Source organism: Pagrus major, chromosome 7 (assembly GCF_040436345.1).
Source record: "Pagrus major chromosome 7, Pma_NU_1.0".
NCBI lineage: Eukaryota > Metazoa > Chordata > Actinopteri > Spariformes > Sparidae > Pagrus > Pagrus major.
Genome location: NC_133221.1, coordinates 1,414,363 through 1,434,058, shown reverse-complemented (window position 1 = coordinate 1,434,058; position 19,696 = coordinate 1,414,363). Strand labels below are relative to the sequence as shown.

Here is a 19,696-nt window from a genome sequence, read left to right as displayed (position 1 = left end):
AAGCTAAACAGCAGAGCTGCAGCGGTGGTGACTGTTCTCAAGTGTTCAACATCACTTGATACATGACTGATATAATGTACTATAAATGTAACCGCTGTCTAAATCACTTAATGTCCCTTAATATGTCTTAACTTTCTCTAAAACATGCACATTTATCTGCATTTTCAGCAGCAACCAGGAAAATTTTCAATCAAAATGTTGTGTCCGACACTGATCAAAGCTCTCCTGCTCCCTCCATCCTGAAACTTTACCAAACCAGCTACCAGTGATTGAAATGAAACATTATAATGTTAAAGCTCACTCAGTGCTGTGTGATAATTTATCTTTAAGCAGTTCAGGTCTAAAAGCATTTTCTCTCCTGACTGCTGCTGCTGACACCGGCTCTCAGACGTACTCGCTGCCCTCAACACTTCCTGTACAAACCAGTTAATGATGCTTCACAGTGAGGAAATATAGAAACATATCGACAACACAGCAGATGAAGACTCGTGAGCTCCCCCCGGTGGTCCTGGACTCTAATCACACAGCACAGATCACACAGAAACATCACACAACAGCAGAAACACACTGATGATGTTTGAAGAGGCAGCAAAGCTTCACTCAGCGATCTGCAGGACCACAAACAGCAGATTAGAAACACTGAACTTGTTCACAGTCATTATATCGTAATAAGAGAGTGGGACTCACTATGGCGACCTTGCTGGTCTGTTCACGGGTTCGAATCCGCAGCTTGTTGACGGTCGTCTCGGCGATGTCGGCTCTCTCCTCGGCGTCGTCCAGCTCGTGTTGGACTTTCCTGAAACGCACCGCGCTGCAGCTCACCTGCTCCTCCTGGTGGACACACAGAGGAACGACAGCTGTGATTCAGCTTTCTTTGACAACTTTGGGGCAGCAGAAATAAGTTAACACTACATGTTTACACGACAAACTAGGGGACAAGCCCTTTGTGTCGTTGGTTTATAGGGGTGTCACAGTTGACTTTTGATTTTAAGATTGATTTATTTTTTTTCTCAGCAGTTAATATTCACCAAAAATAAAGAAACATCAATAACAGCACTTTAAACATGGTCCCTGTCTGTGTTTGACCTGTGCTGCTCCACTGAATGACTCACAGCGGTATCAGCTTGTCTCTTGTAGCTCTTGACTTTAGTCTGAAGCTTTTCGATCAGGTCCTGCATCCTCAGCAGAGTCTTCCTGTCCTCCTCCGTCTGCAGGAAGAGAACCAGTGAGAGTTGACAGAGAACATGGAACCGACAGAACATCCGACAGAAGCAGCAGCTGGACGACGTGAGGAAATCAGACCTGGTACATCAGCTCTTTGCACCTCCTCTCGTAGCGACGGACTCCTTTCTGGTACTCCTCGCTCTTCTTCTGCTCCAGCATCAGCTCCGTCTGCAGCTCCCTCACCTGCACACACAGCAGCAGCTCCTGTCAGCTTCACCTCCTGCTGCTCAGTCTGAACAGCCCACTTTTCTGTCTCTACTCACTCTCGTCTCCAGTTTATGAAGCTGTTTCTTTCCTCCCTTCAGCGCCATCTGCTCCGCCTCGTCCAGTTTGACCTGCAGCTCTGTCGGAGACACACGGACGGCGTTAACATCAACCTGCAGCAGCACGGGCGTCGTTCACCTGCAGCAGGTGACATTACTGTACCTTTCACTGTAGAGACCATGTTCTTCTTGAATCTCTCCAACATGCTGCTGCTGTCCTGCTCCTTCTTCAGCTCCTCCGCCATCAGAGCCGCCTGGTGAAACACATGCATGCAAAAGATTCAGCGCAGTCCAAGTCGTCCCCAGCTGCTTCAGGACAATGACTGAATATTCATCTCATTTTTGGGTGAACTTGTCTTTTAAAAATGTTCCAACAACAAGATGAAGAAAAGCTGATGAGAAGAGAAAGAAGCAGCTGGTAAAGAACAAGAATAACAAACAACTCAGGATCAGTTTTGGATTGGTCAGGGTCAAAGGTCAGGACTGACATCAGTGATGGCCTTCTTGGCTTTCTCCTCTGCGCTGCGACTCTCCTCCAAGACCTCGTCCACCTCTCCTGTCAGCACGGACAGATCCGTCTCCAGCTTCTTCTTGTGGTTCACCAGACCTGCGTTCTGAAACACAGTCAGGTCATCAATCAGTTCATTAGTGAATCCATAAAGAATAAAGTCCTGACACACGTCCTGACTCAAGCTGCTGGTGAGCTCTGCTGCTGACGGTGTGTGTTGTCCGTGTACCTGTGAGGTGAGCAGGTTGACTCTCTCTGCCACCTCCACCAGCTCGTGTTCGGCCATCTTGCGGGCGCGGTCGGTTTGTTCCAGGATCCCACGAAGTTCCTCGTCCTCGGCTGTCATCAGCGTACAGCGACGCTCCAACAGGACGATCTGTTCTCTCAGCTGATTGGTCAGCTGGACTTTATCTTCCAGATCCACCTGCTGCTCTTTAACCTGTGAGAGGAGACGACACGCCGAGGTCTCTTTAAACATTTCACCACAGAGAATCAAAGTGTTCAGATTCTTCAGGTCGATCATTAATATACTGAAAGCTATCTAAAGTTTATCTCTTGTCACCTGATACTGAGGAGTTCATTGTGTTATTATTAATCAGGTGAGCGTACCTGTGTCTGCAGGTGTCTGATGATCCTCTGACTGTCAGCTGCCTGCCGGTTAGCGTGTCCCAGCTGAACCTCCATCTCGTTCAGGTCGGACTCCATCTTCTTCCTCAGACGAACCGCCTCGCTGCGAGTACGAATCTCCGCCTCCAGACTGGCCTGCATGGTCTCCAGGGAGCGCTGGTGGCTCCGCCTGGTGGACAGCGCTGGTATTAACACTTCTAACGCATTATGCTTCTTCAGCTTCATCTCATCCATCATCATATCAAGTGAGTCTGTAATCTCTTTGGTACCTGAGGTTGTCGATCTCCTCATCCTTCTCTGCGATCCTGCGCTCGATCTCCGTCCTTATCTGCTGCAGCTCCATCTGAAATCTCAAGGTCTTGGTCTCCTCGTGCTCCAGAGTTCCCTGGTTGGTTGAGAGTTGGTAGGTTTTGTAGTTTAGTAAACAGTTTAGTGGGTAGAGAGTTGACGGGTAGCGACAGCAGCTAAATTGTTACCTCTGCTTCCTCCAGAGCTGCTCTGATGTCGCTCTTCTCCACATGGAGGAGCTTCTTCATCCTCTCCAGCTCGTGGATGGTCTTCCCCTCCTGGCTGATCTGATCAGTCAGGTCCAGTATCTCCTCTGAATTCAAACACAATCACTTCGTAAGTCGATCACAATATACATTTAGGTCCGTATGAGTCGATTGTCTGAATATGTCCCGTGGTTTCACACAATGAGTTTTTGTAGTTCTGGAACAAAGTGCCAAAGGTTAATAAAGAAAGTTTGATGTCCCCCTGAAACCCTGAGATCCCAAATTTATTCCAAAAAAAGATGTTATTGATGCGTCGACCAGCTCGTGTAAGTGAAGATTTCAGCTCCCAACAGTGTGTCAGTAACATCTTTTCAGATCAGTTTTTGATCTCGGGGCTTCCAGAGTATCGGATCACTCCAGACGAGCTGTGTGGAGCCGTTTTATTTTATTTCTCAGTTGTTTTTCTACGTTTTAAATCAAGTCTCCAGCTGCTTCAGGTGTTTAGCAGAATGCTGCAACTCTGTTTTACTGTGAAGCTCCAGAAATGTTTCATGGACTAATGAAACTTCACCTGACTTTCATCAGCATGGAGGGAGGAGATGATGACTGGATTTGACTTTTTCGGTGAACTGTTCCTTTTAAAGAAGTGGCTGTCTAAATGAAAGGCTATAGTTACTAAACTTTTAGTTGGCTGAATGTAATAATGTGTGTGAAATAAAAGCTAACTAGCTAGCAAGTTTGCTCGCAAGAAAGGATTCAGCAACCTATTGCTGTGTGGCTAGCTAGCGTGCGGGCGGACTTTACTTGTTTATCTACTATTATTTATTTTATTCATTCATTACACTTCAGCTCATATATTCTAGTTATAGGAACCTGCCTTCATTCACATCAGGAGTCTCCAGATTCTGACACTTCAAACTTTCACCTCACAAGACCAAATTCACAAGAAACTAAAGTTATGAAAGTGGCGTCTCTAACTGAAGACGACAGACGGAGTGAGATTACCCTGCAGGTTCCTGTTTTCTCGTTTAACTGTCTCCAGATGGTCCAGAGCTTCTTCGTAGCAGTTCTTCAGTCTGAAGAGCTCGGTGCTCAGACTGCGGGACTCTTTCTGCGACGCCTCCAGCTCCGTCTGACTCTCCTCAAACTTCAGCTTCCAGTCGCTCAACAACTGCATCAAACAAAAAAACAAACCAGTGTACCTTCCACGTCTACAGGGGGTGAATATTGTAAGTAACTTTGTCGAGGGTTACAGCCGGTGTTGCTGACTGACCTTGTCGAAGTTGCGTTGCCTCTTGTCCAGAGCGAGAGCAGCAGCGTTGGATCGCTCCAGTTCAACGACTAAGTCTTCAATCTCAGTCTGCAGACCCTGCTTTGATTTCTCCAGTGAGGAACATTTGGCCTGAGACGCCTCCACAGCTTCTTCAACAGTCTGCAGTTTGACCACCAGCTTCTTCCTGCAAACCAAAACACCAGCCGGGCAACACAATTAAAAAACAAAACACCTGCTGCTCAACTGGAGAGAAAAAAGCCGCAGCTCTCAGTCGACATTAATGTGCAATTTAAGTGCAACCTGACAGTTTTAGAGCCGCAACAGTAGTGGAGGTAAAAATGTAAAGTTTGTCCTGAGGGTGATGCTGGAAGAAAAGTCAAGGGCTCATTAAAATCTAACATGTCTCTGGGGAGGATGAACGTGGACTGGATTTTGATGATTGAAGTTTTTTTAAGGCATCTTTGATTTCAGACAGACGTGACAAACATTGACGCCGCCAGCTGAAGACGCTGTACAAACTTAATGTGTGTACAATCATGTGTATGATACTGTTTTGCCTTCTTACTTTGTGTCTTCCAGCTCCTCTATTCTCAGCACGGCGTCCGTCTCGTACTTGGCTCTCCACTGAACCACCTGGCTGTTGGCTTTGGACAGCGCCCTCTGCAGTTCAGCCTTGGCCTCCTGCTCCTCCTCCAGCTGCTCTCTGAGGAGACTGGACTCATGACGGGACGCCTGCACCGCGTGAGCCAGCGCCACACGGGCCTGGAACACACACACACACACACACACACACACACACACACACACATACGTATTTACTTTCAAACACATACCTGATGATCAAGACTGAACATATTCCAGTTAACAAAACTTCATCAGAGAGCTACAAGTTGGTTTATTGAGATCTACAGACATTAGTTAGCATGAAAGGGGTCCTGAACACGGATAAACAGGAGGTTCAGTGTTACTTTGCTATCCTCCTCCATCTGCCTCTTCAGATCTTCATAGTTTTGGCAAACCCCGGCCTTGGAGCGCTGGAGCTGACTGTTCATAGCGTCCCGTTCCTCCACACGACGGCTGTACTCAGCTGGAAGAAACAGAGGGAGTCAAAAGTGGGTGAGCTGAGCCTCCCTCATTCTTTCAAAACTGTATTGCTTTTATTATTGTATGTGTGTGTGTGTGTGTGTGTGTGTGTGTGTTACCGCTCTCTGTGAGCGCTCGAGCTTTCTGAGCAGACACTTCGGTCAGTTGTCTCTGCAGCTCCTCCGCTCTGCCTCTGCTTTCATTCAGCTGGTCCTCAAAAACCCTGCACATCTTCTCCACAGCTGCCTGCACACACACACACACACACACACACACACACACACACACACACACACAGGTCAATACATGGCTGCTCTTTATCACAGTTCTTTTTTAAGGCTGCAACAACAAGATATTAAAAGAAAGATTAAATTTGGTTAAGTCAGATTAGTTGGGTCCATGTTACGATGAACGTCTCCTCTCTAAGGTGACCAGCCAGTCCTACGCCTTGTGAAGCTCACATGATGACTTCCAGGAAGTGACGCTGTCTCATGTGTCCCTGGAGTGAGCATTTAAAAAATGACGGAGGCAGAAACGCGTGATTACACATTCTGATCTCTTAAAAACATGTTAAAGACACGTGATCCGTCTATTTCCTGTGATTGATCCCTGCCTGGTAGATGATCATCTGACATTGATAAAACTGGTGTACTGCTCCTTTAAATTCCCCTTTTTAAGGTGGACTTGTTTGTACCTTGCTCCTGGACAGCTGCTCCACGTTGATAGCCAGGTCGTCGGCCTCCAGCCTGATCTCGGCCTTCTCCTTGTCCAGTTTCTGTTTGGCTCTCTGCAGAGCGTCGATCTGCTCGCTGAGCTCCGCCACCGTGTCCGCGTGCTTCTTCCTCAGAGTGGCGGCCGTCGCCTCGTGGTGAAGCCCCGCCTCCTCCAGCTCCCGCCGCATCTTTAGGAAGTCTGCCTCCCTCTTCCTGTTGACATGAAGTAGTCATGGAGTCACATGGTTAACATGGTGTCTTGAATCAACAGTGTTAACTTCCTGTTTGAGCTAACGAGATGGCAAACTGACAGTTACTTAGTTAGCCGAGCAGCTAACATCAACATGCTCACAATGGCAATGCTAAAACGTTGATGTCCAGCAAGTATCATCTTTAAAATGTTTACCATTTTAGTTTAGCATGTTAGCATGCTAACATTAGCGAATGAGCAGTGAACACAAAGTCCAGCCGAGGCTGATGTGAATGCCATCAGTTCTACAGGTATGTGGCCATAAACCAAAGTGTTTTGACCTCCTGATGGTGCTAAGAAAAGGTCAAAGGATCAACAAAGTTATTTCAGTTCCTCCTGAGGGGAACATGAACGTCTGGAGCACATTTCAGGACAGTCCGTCTGAAGTATTTCAGTCTCAATCACAGTTTTCAACCTGACCTGTTGAGAGCGATCTGAGCAGCCGAGGCTCCTCCTGCCTCCTCCAGTTTCTCTCCGAGCTCCTCCAGCTCTCTGGCGATGTCGTTCCTCTGACGTTCAGCTTTGGAGCGCCAGGCCCGCTCCGCCTCCAGGGCCTCCTCCAGCTCCTCGATACGAGTCTGAGGGACCGAAAACACAGTCCTGTAGCAGCAGCAGTGATGAAGAGGAAGATCAGGAGGCTGAACAAGTTATATCCTGGATCAGTCTGACCCACCTGAAGCTCTTTCATCTTCTTCTGAAGCTGAGCAACCAAACTCTGTTCATCTTCCATTTTAGATTGAAGCTGACCCAAATCAAAGTCTTTTCTTTAGGGAGAGACAGAGAGGAAACAGAAACAGAGTAGGAAACGTCATGTCAGACAGGCAGAGAAGGCTGAATAACATTTAAAAAGCTCAGGATGTAATTTATTACTTTCTCAGTCTCTCCTCCAGCTCTTCCTTCTGCTTCTCCAGGTCCTTCACAGAGTCCACAGATAGCTTCAGATCCCCCTCCAGCTTACGTTTGGTTCGTTCCAGATCCATCCGCATCTTCTTCTCCTGCTCCATGGAACTTTCTATCTGCAGGTAAGAGAGAAGACAGGCTGTCAGAAACAAGAGACAAACTCAAAGAACAGAGTTTCTCGATATCGTGGTGCAGACGGTTCTTCCTGTCCAACGTCTGGACGGACAGTTTTGTTTTCTTAATGTTTAGACTTTTTGTTACGTCTCTCACATTGTCCACTTGCTGCTCCAGTCGGGTTTTTGCCTTGGCGAGCATGTTGACCTTGTCCTCCTGCGCCTGGAGGTCATTCAGAACCTGCTGGTGAGCTTCCAGCAGGGCGGCTTTCTCTCTGCTCAGAGCCGCTATGGATTCATCCAGAACACACATCTCCTGGGACAGATTCTTCACCTGGACGGAGAGAAAAACGCGTCAGCTCCTCCCAACACCAGTGACGTACTAATAGGTCTAAAGTGATGATACAGTTTTTCATGAACACACCTTGTTCTCCACTCCGTGTCTGTCTTTCTCCACTTTAGCCAGGGTCATCTCCAGGTCGTCCACGTCTTTCTTCAGTGACACCACCTCGTCCTCCAGCTGACGTTTCTTGGACGTCAGCGTGGCGCTCACCTCCTCCTCATCCTCCAGACGTTCCTGCAGCTCCTTCAGCTTCGACTCCTGAGAGATTTTGGACTGAATCAGCTGGTTGCAGCGGTCCTCTGCATCCGCCAGGTTGTCCTGCTCCTGGATGATTGAAATGATTGAGAGATATCGAAGTAAAGAATGAGTTTACAAGAGATTAGCTGATTTTAAAAAGTTCAAAATGAAATGTAATTATTGATACTAAAGGTACAAAAAACAACATGTTCGGTAAAGGACAGCACTGTCTTGTGTCCTTTGACCAAAGAAAATAAATCTTTGGATAATCCATTGATAATACTCCGTTTGCATGTAAATAGCAGATTTAAATGGGTTTAAGAGGACAGTGATGGTTTCAGAGTGACTCACAGCTTGGAGCTGCAGACCAAGGTCATTTTTCTCCTGAACCAAAACCACCTGCCGCTCCTCGGCCTCCCGCCGCTTTACCTCTGACCTGGAGGAGAAAAAACAAACCAAGATGAAGGATAGAAACAAAAAGCTGCAGCAGACTTATGATTTACTCACACATCAGAAGCTCATCTGTCTTTTTTAAACCGTGATCTAAACATTTGAATAATCATGTAAACAGGACACAGACAGCCGGTCAGACATGGAGACAGACGGGTGAACGGACCTGTCGTAGGCCTCTTTTAATTTTTTGAACTCTTCATTGAGGGCAGCCAGCTCTTTCTCCACCTGGGCGCTCCTGAGCAGGGGGCGGAGCTTATAGAACAACATCATCCACGGCCAAGTCCTCACAGAGAAGAAGGCTCTGAGGTTGAACTGGATCACCATCACAGCATCTCTGAGAGGAGCAATGAAACACCACAGCTTTGTTTTAAGATCTAACAGACTTTTAAAGTTGGTTTTCTTCCGTCCAGCAGAGATTCAGCATGACTGAGGATGTCAAACTTGTCCGCCTGCACGTCACCTTATCTTTTATGTTATTGTTCTTTTTACTTTGAATCTAACGGGTGTCATATTGACCTTTGCAGCATCATCTTTTCTCGTTCCATCCTCATCAGCTTCCCTCTGGACATGGCCTGAACGGTGGTGAGGATCTGAGACAGACGGGCGTCCCTCATGTCCTCGAACTGACCCAACAGACCTGCCTTAAAAAACACCTGAGAGGAGAAGATCACAAAACTCAAGACGTAAGTCGAGTTAGCCATTAAAAGTCTCGACACACGACAGCCTCCATCTTTAGACCCTGTTAGTGTTATTCACAGTCTTTGTGTTGTACCTTAGTGTGTCCGAACTTGTACTGGGTGTGGTCTATGTCCAGAGAGCCCAGCAGTTTCTCCACAGCTTTCCTGCTGTCCACATACGAGTCCTCTGGAATCGCAGAAGGATTCAAGATGCGGTAACTGAGAGAGAAAAGTTCACATGATTATCTGAGAGTACCGCACTGGATCTGTACACATCTGACAAATAAGATTGTGTTTCTGTGTGTGGTTCAGTTTTTTGGACTGACCGCTGTTTAAACTCGGCATACAGGATTCGGTTTGGAAAGCCCTTCCTGCAAATCCTGATCCCCTCGAGGACTCCGTTACACCTCAACTGATGGAGGACCAGGAAGGGATCCATCACACCTGGAAAACACGTGAGACATCGTCACTGACAGCCTCAAGAATATTTTAATATTTTGGATCACTTTCTATTCCACTTCATGCAGAACATTGATGTTAAAGGTACCGTTCACCCAAAATCAGTTCATAGTCCACAAAACATTTTTGGAGCTTCACAGTAAAACAGAAATCCTCAAAAAAGAGGCTCCTTTTATGTGCAGAACTTCCCTTAGAAACATCATGTTTTAAGTTTTCTTCAGTGTCACAGTAATCCAGTGACAGCTGTCCGTACATAAATGAGTACACTGCAAACAGGAAGTGCTAATAGCTAATTCGGCAAAGATTTAGTGGTTAATTGTTGTTTTGTTACCTGGGTTCTTGGTCTCGTTGGGGATGATGCAGCGGACGAAGTGAGGCTGAGTGCTGCGGAGGTTCGCCATCAGCTTGTTCAGATTCTCCTGTGTTTAAACACAGAAACAGATGAAGTGTTAGAACCGGGTCAAGTCTCTCAGCCTATCACAGGTAGTCAAGGTGCTTGCTGCTTTCATATTCCACCTAGGCTCCACCCCTTTTTATAATAACAAAGATGGTGGCGAGCACCAAAATTCAGACTTGTTGTGTTTGAACCCATGTATGTGTTTAACCAGAATCACAGGTGTGACCGACGTCTAACGCACCTTGTGTAGCTGTGAAACTGTCTGGAAGGAAGCTGCTTTCCTCTTCCGGTGTTTGGTTTCAGATTTCGGATCAGCGGCTGAAACGAGCAGAACAATACTCACTATTCTCACACAGTCGCAGCACACCAATATTTCTTGTCTTTAAAGTGTGCTGTGCTGCTGTAGCTGAAGTCTTTGGGCTTGGTTTGTTTGTGTAGTTACCCATCTCAGAGCTGATGTAGTTCTCGAACAGTCCAGCCATCAGTTTGTTGGAGGATTTCTGGAACAGAACCACCACCGTCTCGTTCAGAGGGTCTCTGTTCTTGTCCAGCCAGCCGGTGATGTTGTACGGCACCTACAGTGAGATACGCACACACAACAACTGTTTGTGAATTAATTATTAATGTGACATCAACCCTGGATGGACTCTTCACTCTACACAGAGAAAGGTTTGAGTCTTCTTTGTGTTGATCAGGAGGCTCCATCATCCTCTGCTTCTGTTTTAAAATCTACATCCCACTCGCTAAAACTATGAATAACAATATAATATGTGACTAATTATGCAGCTGACTGACTTTGGTCCCATATAATCAATGATTTGCCAAAGTTTCTTCTAGTTTCAGTTGTATATCAAAGAAAAATGTTGTTTTGTTGCCAGAAAAGAACAATAAAATATCAGCGCTCACTAAACCGTGCCGTGTCGGTAGTTATGGATCTAAACTTTAACATCCACTTTAAGACAACATGTCTCAGAGACCTAAAACATGCTTTCATCTTAAGAATAGTTAACTTAGGACAGCCATCAGTCAAACATATTGTTTCCTCTGTTTTTCTGTGATAACAAGTTACATTTTATTGGTTTTCTTGAGATGCGGGTTATTTATTATCTCATTATCAAGAGACTGAACCACTGTTGTTGTTCACAAGAAAGCACTGACGACTGATGGATGACAAATGAATGTAATGTTTTCAGTCGACTCTCTCACTGGAGCTCCTGACAGAATCCAGATCCCTCTGATTGTCCCGCGGGTAAAGCAGAAGCTTTGCTAAACCATAAAAAAAAAAACACACAGCATCACTGCTTTGGAGGCAGGTGCTCAGGCATTTTCAGTCTCCTCTTCCACCTCTGCACGTCTCCTTACAACATTAGTCGCAACAGTAAATTGCAAAGAGCAATCCAAAGCTGTGTTGCTGTTTTGTTGTGTAAAAACTGTATGGCACACATCTCTGTAGATACTTTGCCCAATCTTTACGGTTCTTCAAATGCGAACAAGATTGCCCAAAACTGAACATCTTTAATAAATACTGACCAGCAGCAGCAGTACAGAGGACTGAGCTGATACCCACCACTCCAGCGTAGTGCACCACCTCGAAGTGCGTCTCATATCTGCGCTTCTTGTCCGGCCGCGGCCGCTGGAAGTTGGGCGACTTCCCCAGATGGTTGTCGTAGAGTTTGGTTTTGAAGCTGTTGTCCGTGGCCTTGGGGAACATGCACTCCTCCTCCATGATGGACAGAATACCCATGGGCTGAAAATCCAAAATGTATCGTCGTCATTTATTTTATCAATCATCTATTAAAGCTAGTATCCCACTGATAACACTTTACAATGATATGTACCTCCATGAGCTCAAATATATTTGAGCTTTACAAACACAGTAAGAGATAAACACAGGACACGACCAATGCAAGTTCAATCCCACATACCCTCTCTATGAGGTCTATGCAGGCCTGTAGGTCCAAACCAAAGTCTATGAAGGTCCACTCGATCCCCTCGGTCTTGTACTCCTCCTGCTCCAGGATGAACATGTGGTGGTTGAAATACTGCTGCAGCTTCTCATTGGTGAAGTTGATGCACAGCTGCTCAAAGTTATTGAACTGAGGAGAAAAGAAAAATAATATAGTTCTCCACCTCCCTCACAGATCAATGTTGGATAACTAATGGATTTAAAGAAAACAAAAACATTCTGGTGGGGAAAACTGAACTGATGTATTTAATCATTTAAGCAATTCTCACTTTTTCTTATCCTAAGACAAGTTAGCATTGAAAGGCAGTGATGCTAAAACATATAGCTTCAGCTATATGTTTTATAGCTTCAGCTATATGTTTTAGCTACAGCTTCAGATCAGATGATGGTTTTCAATGCATGAAAGTTTTGGGATCTTGAATTTGTCTCTTTAATTTTCTCCTCTTTACCTCAAAGATCTCGAAGCCGGCGATGTCGAGGACGCCGATGAAGTACTGACGAGGCAGAGCAGTGGACAAGGACGAGTTGATGCGACCCACCAGCCACTTGAACATACGGTCGTAGGTGGCTTTGGCCAGTGCTGCGACCGCATAGTTCACCTACACACATTAAATGGCCGGTCAGGGTCAGTGGCAGCAAATATACACAAGACTGATGATAATGATTGATTGATTGATTGATTGATTACCTGTTCTACAGTCTGTCCCTTAACGATGAACTCGTGGCCGACCTTGACGCGGGGGTTCAGGAGGCCCTTCAGCAGGTCAGCAGAGCTGATGCCCATCAGATACGCAGCCTTATCCACACCTCAACACACACAACACACACACTCATCTCATCTGCCAATACCAATCGATGCCTGATCAGATGTATTACATGATTGTGACAATGATGAGGCAAAGAAGTACCTGACATGACATGACGCACATCTTGTTGGGTTTATATCACCACCTGAACCACATTAGATCTTGTTTCATTTTATCTACTTTTTATCTTATTTTATTCCATCTTGATTTATTAGATTCTGTTTTTATATTATATTGATTTGAATACTTTCCCAGCAAACACTGAGATGTTGAATGACTGTTGAACGTCCAGTCAGGATGTCTCATTATTGTTTCTTGGCTTTCTAGCAGCATCAAAATATGTTGTTTACTACAAACCGGCCTGATCAGCTTTTCTGCTAAAGTTCATGAACGCAGTGTGAATTAATAATAAGTCGAACTTCTCTCATGTGCGATTGAAGACAGCCTGGTTAAAGATTTTTGGCTCTTACAAACTCCACAGGCTTAAAACGCTAACCCATAATTATAACTTACATATAGATAACGTGTTTCTATGAAAAGTGGCTGTTGTCTTTGTGTGTGGAGTCGACGTCACAGTGCAGCTGTCTGATCACAACCATTTCACATCCAGATAAATTGTCAGTCACCTGGTTGTAATAAAAAAAACAAAGCTTTTGTTTTTTCCACAGAAATAATATGATTCATACTTTCTGATTTGTAAAAGAGGCTCTTCTGAGACCGTTTTAGATGTCTGTCCAGAACCATTTTTGATTAAAACCGAACGTTTCCATCCGACCAGTGTTTGCTGGGTTTCTTTGTCTGTGTAAAGCACTTTGAACCTGCTCAGTGTTTAAAATTGATGATATAAATACAGCTAAGGAGCTTTATGTTTGCCTCTATGGCGCAGAGTAACTGTTGTGTCTGTGTTAAAGTGACGAGGTGTTCAGACTCTCACTCTCTGTGCCGTCGGCCTCGGCCTGCTCCTCCCTCTGCTTCTTCTTGAACTTCATGTTTCCAAAGTGCATGATGGCTCCGACGATCTTATAGCAGCCGTACTTCTCCTCCGGAGTGAAGCCCAGCGTGTCCATGGCGTGCTACACACACACAGACACACACACACAGATTAGTGAATACTTCATCAGAGAATAGTGTGTGTTTGTTTGCAGTGTGTGTGTGTGTTTCTTACATCAGTGAGCTGCAGCTCCTCTCCATCGTTGATGCTGTCCACCTTGGTCTCCCCCTGAGAGCAGAAGTGATAGTCGTAGGGGTTTGTGGTCACCAGCAGCATGTCTGCAACACAGGACAACATTCATTACAGCATTAAATACTGTGTCGTAATGATCATAATTAACCCTGAGAGGAGACAGGTTATATGTATTATATGCTGCTCAGACGCACTCAAACAAATCATCAGCACACAGTTACAGCACACTTGAGGACGTATCCAGAACCTGATGTCTCAACCGGGCCACTGACACAATCATGGACTTATCTCACCCAGGAAACCATTTTTTTTCAATTATATATTCTGTGAAATATCTGGTTAAAATGCAATAATATCCTAATTTATTACTTTATGCAGACAGCAATCTTGTAATGTAATACATTACTTAAAAATAAAGGTAACTAGTAATATGTAATATATTGCATTTTTAAAGTATTTGCCCAACACTGGTCACCAACATCCAAAATGGCCACCAACTGGGCTCAGAAAAGGTAGTAAAACTGGTGAAAATCACAATAAATCTGCTCATAGTGACGCCTGCAGGTGTAAAGCAGTCTGTCAGCGTGAAGTTTGTAATTATTTATTTTATTAGTTTTATCTGAAATAAGGTCCCTGGTCACCGGAAGAGGCGTCACTTCCGCTTTCAATTTACCAGCGCTTCCTGGAGTGAGTGAAACAGCGCCCCCCTCGATATTAACAGCTGTCCGCGCGGTCAAATATGGTACTGCAGCGTTACAGTCAGAGCGGCTCTGCGCATGCGCGGAACAGGTGGAGTCGTTGCTCAGCGGTTAATTAAACAATCAGGTGCGTCAGTGACGGAAACATCCTGAGACTAAATCAGACTACAGACAAATACGCTAACATTAAATTAGCATCGTCGGGAGCTAGCTGTTTGATATAGCATGATAGCAGTTTAGCTAACTTATAGCAGCAACGAGCGAGCAAAGTTAGCATCGCAGCTTCAGCTTCAGCGGGACATACAGAGCTGTTAGCCTCTGTTAGCATCTGTTAGCCTCTGTTAGCCTCCGGGAAGGAAACAAAAAGACTTCAGCGTCAAACCAGGTGAGTCAGAAAACTACCTGTGTGTCTGCTGCCGTGTGTGAGATGATGTTGTGGAGGTTTTATTCTGTACTGTGGCTTTATTTGTCTTGTAAATGAACATGTAAGTTAGCATCACATTAGCCTTGTTGCTGTTAAATTCACAAATACAAATAATCTGATTGAACTTTTCAACAGTGCTGTAGGAAGCGTTCACATCATTTACTAAAGTAAAAGTACTAATATCAGACTGAAAATACTCCACCACAAGTGAGATACCTGAACTTTACTTAAAGTAATCAGCAAATTTAAAGTATAAATGTAACAGCAGGGTTGGTTGTCACATTTGAGCGGTTAAGCCCCTCCCCTTCCGGTTTGTCCCAGGTGACCTTATTTTGCAAAGACAGACAAATTGTATAAGTTTGATTGTGCGATGGATTAAACAAATGATGTTTGTCAATTTAAAAGCTAATGTTTGCAATTTAAGAAAATTGCAGTTAAGTTTGTATAAAACTGCTTCAACTCTCTTGATAATTGTCTGTCACCGACACTAACATGGCCGCCACATCTGCACAGGAAAAGTATATTTTAAAAAAGAATCATCAATAATCGGTGGTGATCCTGGTGTGTGATTGGATAGGTTGTAGTGGTGGGCGGGGTTACCTTGTAGCTCTGGCTTGTGATTGGACAGGATCTGGTAGTAGATGTGGTAGCTTCTCTCTCCCGGCTGCTGGAACACAACTCTGGACTTTTCTAGTAGATCTGATAAAACAGACGCATACATACTTCAGTGTACTGTAGTACTTTAATACTGTCTAGTACATTAGAGTTAAAACAGAAGAACAGATGGAGAAGAGAACAATTTACTTGTGTTTCAGATTCTTAAGATACTGATTAATGTGACTCACACATGTCGATGTCAGCAGACGCCAGCCGTCCTGTCGGCCCAAAATGAATTCTGATGAACTTTCCCTGAGACACACAAACAGAACCAGGCTCTTAGTAACACACAGTGATGGAGGAAGTATTCAGATCCTTTAAGTAAAAGTACTCATACCACAACCGTAAAAATACTCACGGAAAAAATCTTGTATTGAAAATGTTACTTTAGTGAAAATATGTGACTTTAATCAAGAAATTAACTTATCAACATAAAATGACTTAAAAAATGTCCTCTGTAACTGTTATACCATTATAACATATGTCATTAGATTAGAAGCATAAAGTGGCATGAGAGGAAAATACTCAAAAAAAAATTACAATTACTTAAGTATAGTACTTAAACAAGTGTAACCTTCCACCACAGGTGACTCATAACAATGTACAACCCAACTCTTCATGCTCAGCTTGTCGTCACGACATTATCGAACTCACAAAGCGAGAAGAGTTGTCGTTACGGATGGTCTTGGCGTTGCCGAACGCCTCCATGGCAGGATTAGCTTCGATGATCTGGTCCTCCAAAGATCCCTGAATAACCAGAGACAGACGGAGGTTACTGATGACTGATCGACACATAGAAACACAGAAACACAGAGAAATGTTGACTCACTCCTTTCTTCACGTTTTCCCCCAGAGCAGCGACGATGGCGAAGTACTGGATCACCCGCTTGGTGTTGACTGTTTTCCCTGCGCCTGACTCTCCGCTGACAGGACGACAGAGGATGAAGGTACGGTTAGAAAAACATTTTAAGGAACATAATTTTTGAATAGTTCAAAAGCACAGTTAAAGAAAATGAAGTCTGCAGCTTAAAACACTTCATGCTCATATCATGCAAACAGTTTTGGATTAATGTATTGAAAGTCAGATTGACGCTCGCTGTTACAGAAAAATGAAGGATGTGTAGTGTAGAAAATAAAAAAGGATGTGTAGATAATACTCTACTACAAGTAAAAGTCCTGAATTCAAAACCAACTTTTAAAGTATTGAAAACCAGGTGTGAGAACCACGTATCTGTAAAAAGTAACAGCCTGTTTTCAGCTGTGATGATGCAGCTTCCAGGAAACACAAGATGGTTTGTAAAAGTTTATTTATCTTCAGAAGGAGAATCTTCTCATCATGTGAAGAAACACTTCATCCTTCAGTTTATCACAAACATACAACATCAACACATCTGGAGATACGTGGTTTTCACTGGACAGGAAGGGGAGGACAAACTGTAATCTGAAAAGTAATTGGTAACTAAAGCTTTCAGACAAATCTAGTGTAGTGAAAAGTACAAAATGTGCCTCTGAGATGTAGTCGAGTAGAAGTATAAAGTTCAGTAACAGTAGAATACTAATGTACTCGATTACATTCCACCAGTGAATTGAAGTGTATTCAGCTCTTGTTTAATGTATCATATAAAGCTTTAATTTGTGTTTTTGTTAATATGAGATTACATTTGTTAGTGATGTGAAAGCAGCTGTGACTTACGTGATCAGCATCGACTGGTTCTCTCGATCTGTGGAGGAAAACGAAGCCGTGCAAAAGGAAAATATGTCTCGTTAGTCCAAAGGGCCCAGAACTTTCCAGTGTGAATGCTTTTTATTTTTGTAGCCATCTTAAGACACTTCAGGACCTCGAGCCTCTTTTTAAAGAACTTTGTCAGTTTCATTATTTGAGGGATTTTAAAGGATACATTTAAGTCTTTTTTTATCTACTGTTATTTATATGATAGTAGTGGACTACAAAACTTCACCTGACTTTCCATCAGCATCCTTTTTGGTTGTAACAGTTAGCTGCGGCTCACCTGGAGCGATATACACAGGGCTATATAGTGTTAGAGGTCAGAGGTTACAGGTGACTCACTCTGCAGCAGGTCGACGTAGGCGTTGTCAGCGATGGCGTAGATGTGTGGCGGCGTGTCTGTACGACGCCTCCCTTTGTAGGCTGCTACCACCGCTGCAGAGTAGACCGGCAGCCATTTGTACGGGTTGACGGTCACACAGAACAAACCAGAGTAGGTCTGACATGAAGAAAGAAAGTAGGATGAGGAGGAAAGATAAAAAGATGAAGCAGTTTTTAATGTTATTTCCATTAAGATGTTTGCAAAGATTTCTCTCTAACTGAAGTGTGTGTATCAGAACAAACACTAACATAAATCATCCACATGCTGTATCTCCTCCTCAGGTTGAAGAGGACCGAAGCTTCGTTCAGGTGAGTCAACATGGCCATGTCCTCTATCATGTCGAACTTCGGAGGGTTCATTGGTTGGAGGTCGTCTTCTTTCACTATCAGAAACTGAAACACACACACACACACACACACGTACGGATATAAATCAGAGGAAGTATGAAGTAGCAGAAAAAGGAAATACTTAAGTAAAGTTCTTTGACTAAATTGTACTTTTGACACAAAGATTTTTACTTTTACACTAAATGAATATCTGTTATCAGTCTCCTTTTATTTCTAATAATCTTTTTTTGTATTGGCCCTACAGAGTATCATTATATTTGATCTGAGTGACTGACAGATTGAATAACTAAAGAACTAATTAACTAATATTTTTTTTAAACGTAAACATTAATATTAACTAAGTGATGAACCAACCCGTCCGTCCTTGGTCTCCACGGTGGTCTTGTCTCCATTCAGCTCTCTGATCTCCACTTCTATATATGCTTCAGCATCATCAGGCATCCAGATCCTCTTCGTCCCTGAGAGAGTCGGATCAGTGTTTCAAAGTTAGTGCTCAGCTGACACGTACGGAAAACAGAAAAACATTTACTTTAAGGATTATTTAGATGATTTAAAACTCCAGAAAATGTAATGTTTAACTGTTAATACATTTCTATCAACATAAAATCAAAATAGATTTATTTGCTATAATTTTGTTTGTATTTATATTTTTAACAACAACAACAAAAAAAGGCTGTACAGGTGTCGTCTTTAAAACACAGGTGTGTTACCATCAAAAGCCTGGGCCTTGGCAGCCAGGTGCTCCAGGTTGGTGAGACGAAGGTAACGACCAGCTTCTCCAAACTCCTTCATATCCAAGAACTGAGACATCTGAGGGCAGGAACACGTTATTTAAAGGAGCAGTCTGTAGCATTTAAATATATCGTTATCACGATGATGAGACTATACACGGTGTTACATGTTGGATATGGTTATATGGTGATATGTCGTAACATTGTAGCCTGGTTCCAAACTTTCTGTTACTGCTCGATCCAGAGCGGTGAGATGTGACGCTGTCAGCTGAGCCGACCAGAACACCTGAACAAACCTGAGTTTAAGGTTTAATGTTTGAATCACGTCACCTCGAAACTGTTGTGAATCTCACTCCTGTCGGTGCAACAACGCAATTGGCTGATATCTTTCCTACTTCAGCTCTGATATAAGGCAGATGATTGGCTTTTGGTGGATACAGGGCGGGATATGTGTCAAACAACCGCGTCTCTGGTGTTACAGACTTTTCTAATAATATGTGTGTGTGTATATATATATATATATATATATATTTTTTTTTTACATACTTCCAGTAAGCGCTGCTGTAATTGTACGACTTTGTTTGGTGGCGTTACGGCTCAACAAGTTTGCAAACATAAATAATATTTAATATAACAATATTCTCTTCTTCTTCTTCTTCTTCTTCTTCTTCTTCTTCTTCTTCTTCCTCTTCTTCTCTTTTTAAGTACAGTAGTTTTGTAACAGCTGCTCACTGTAATTTCTATCAAACAGGAGGAAGTTGT

General features: G+C 43.7%; 1 protein-coding gene across 1 annotated transcript; it reads right to left on the bottom strand.

Annotated features, from left to right (window-relative positions):
• Positions 1-437: 437 nt before the first annotated feature.
• On the bottom strand, positions 438-19,013 carry LOC140999272 (myosin-1-like). The gene is made up of 45 exons (XM_073469596.1): positions 18,914-19,013; positions 18,558-18,661; positions 18,105-18,248; positions 17,817-17,973; positions 17,442-17,469; positions 16,578-16,671; positions 16,403-16,495; positions 15,937-16,000; positions 15,692-15,790; positions 13,952-14,055; positions 13,721-13,859; positions 12,669-12,787; positions 12,430-12,579; positions 11,940-12,110; positions 11,582-11,761; positions 10,457-10,589; positions 10,256-10,332; positions 9,949-10,036; positions 9,485-9,602; positions 9,254-9,377; positions 8,998-9,134; positions 8,645-8,815; positions 8,380-8,464; positions 7,873-8,115; positions 7,606-7,782; positions 7,306-7,451; positions 7,109-7,199; positions 6,856-7,013; positions 6,167-6,398; positions 5,592-5,718; positions 5,358-5,476; positions 4,955-5,151; positions 4,390-4,573; positions 4,122-4,287; positions 3,099-3,223; positions 2,892-3,007; positions 2,605-2,791; positions 2,225-2,434; positions 1,976-2,101; positions 1,651-1,741; positions 1,488-1,567; positions 1,303-1,407; positions 1,113-1,208; positions 688-831; positions 438-515 (listed from the first exon to the last, which is right to left on the bottom strand). Exons 1-45 carry the CDS (start codon positions 19,011-19,013, stop codon positions 438-440), a joined length of 5,877 nt encoding a protein of 1,958 aa, XP_073325697.1.
• Positions 19,014-19,696: the final 683 nt, after the last annotated feature.

Coding starts and splice junctions, on each gene's coding strand:
- LOC140999272 (XM_073469596.1), bottom strand. CDS start 19,013: ATGTCTCAGTTCTTGGATATGAAGGAGTTTGGAGAAGCTGGTCGTTAC. Junction 12,111..12,429: donor CCGGCTTCGAGATCTTTGAG/GTAAAGAGGAGA, acceptor TTTTCTCCTCAG/TTCAATAACTTTGAGCAGCT. Junction 832..1,112: donor AGAGACAAGCTGATACCGCT/GTGAGTCATTCA, acceptor TGTGTCCACCAG/GAGGAGCAGGTGAGCTGCAG.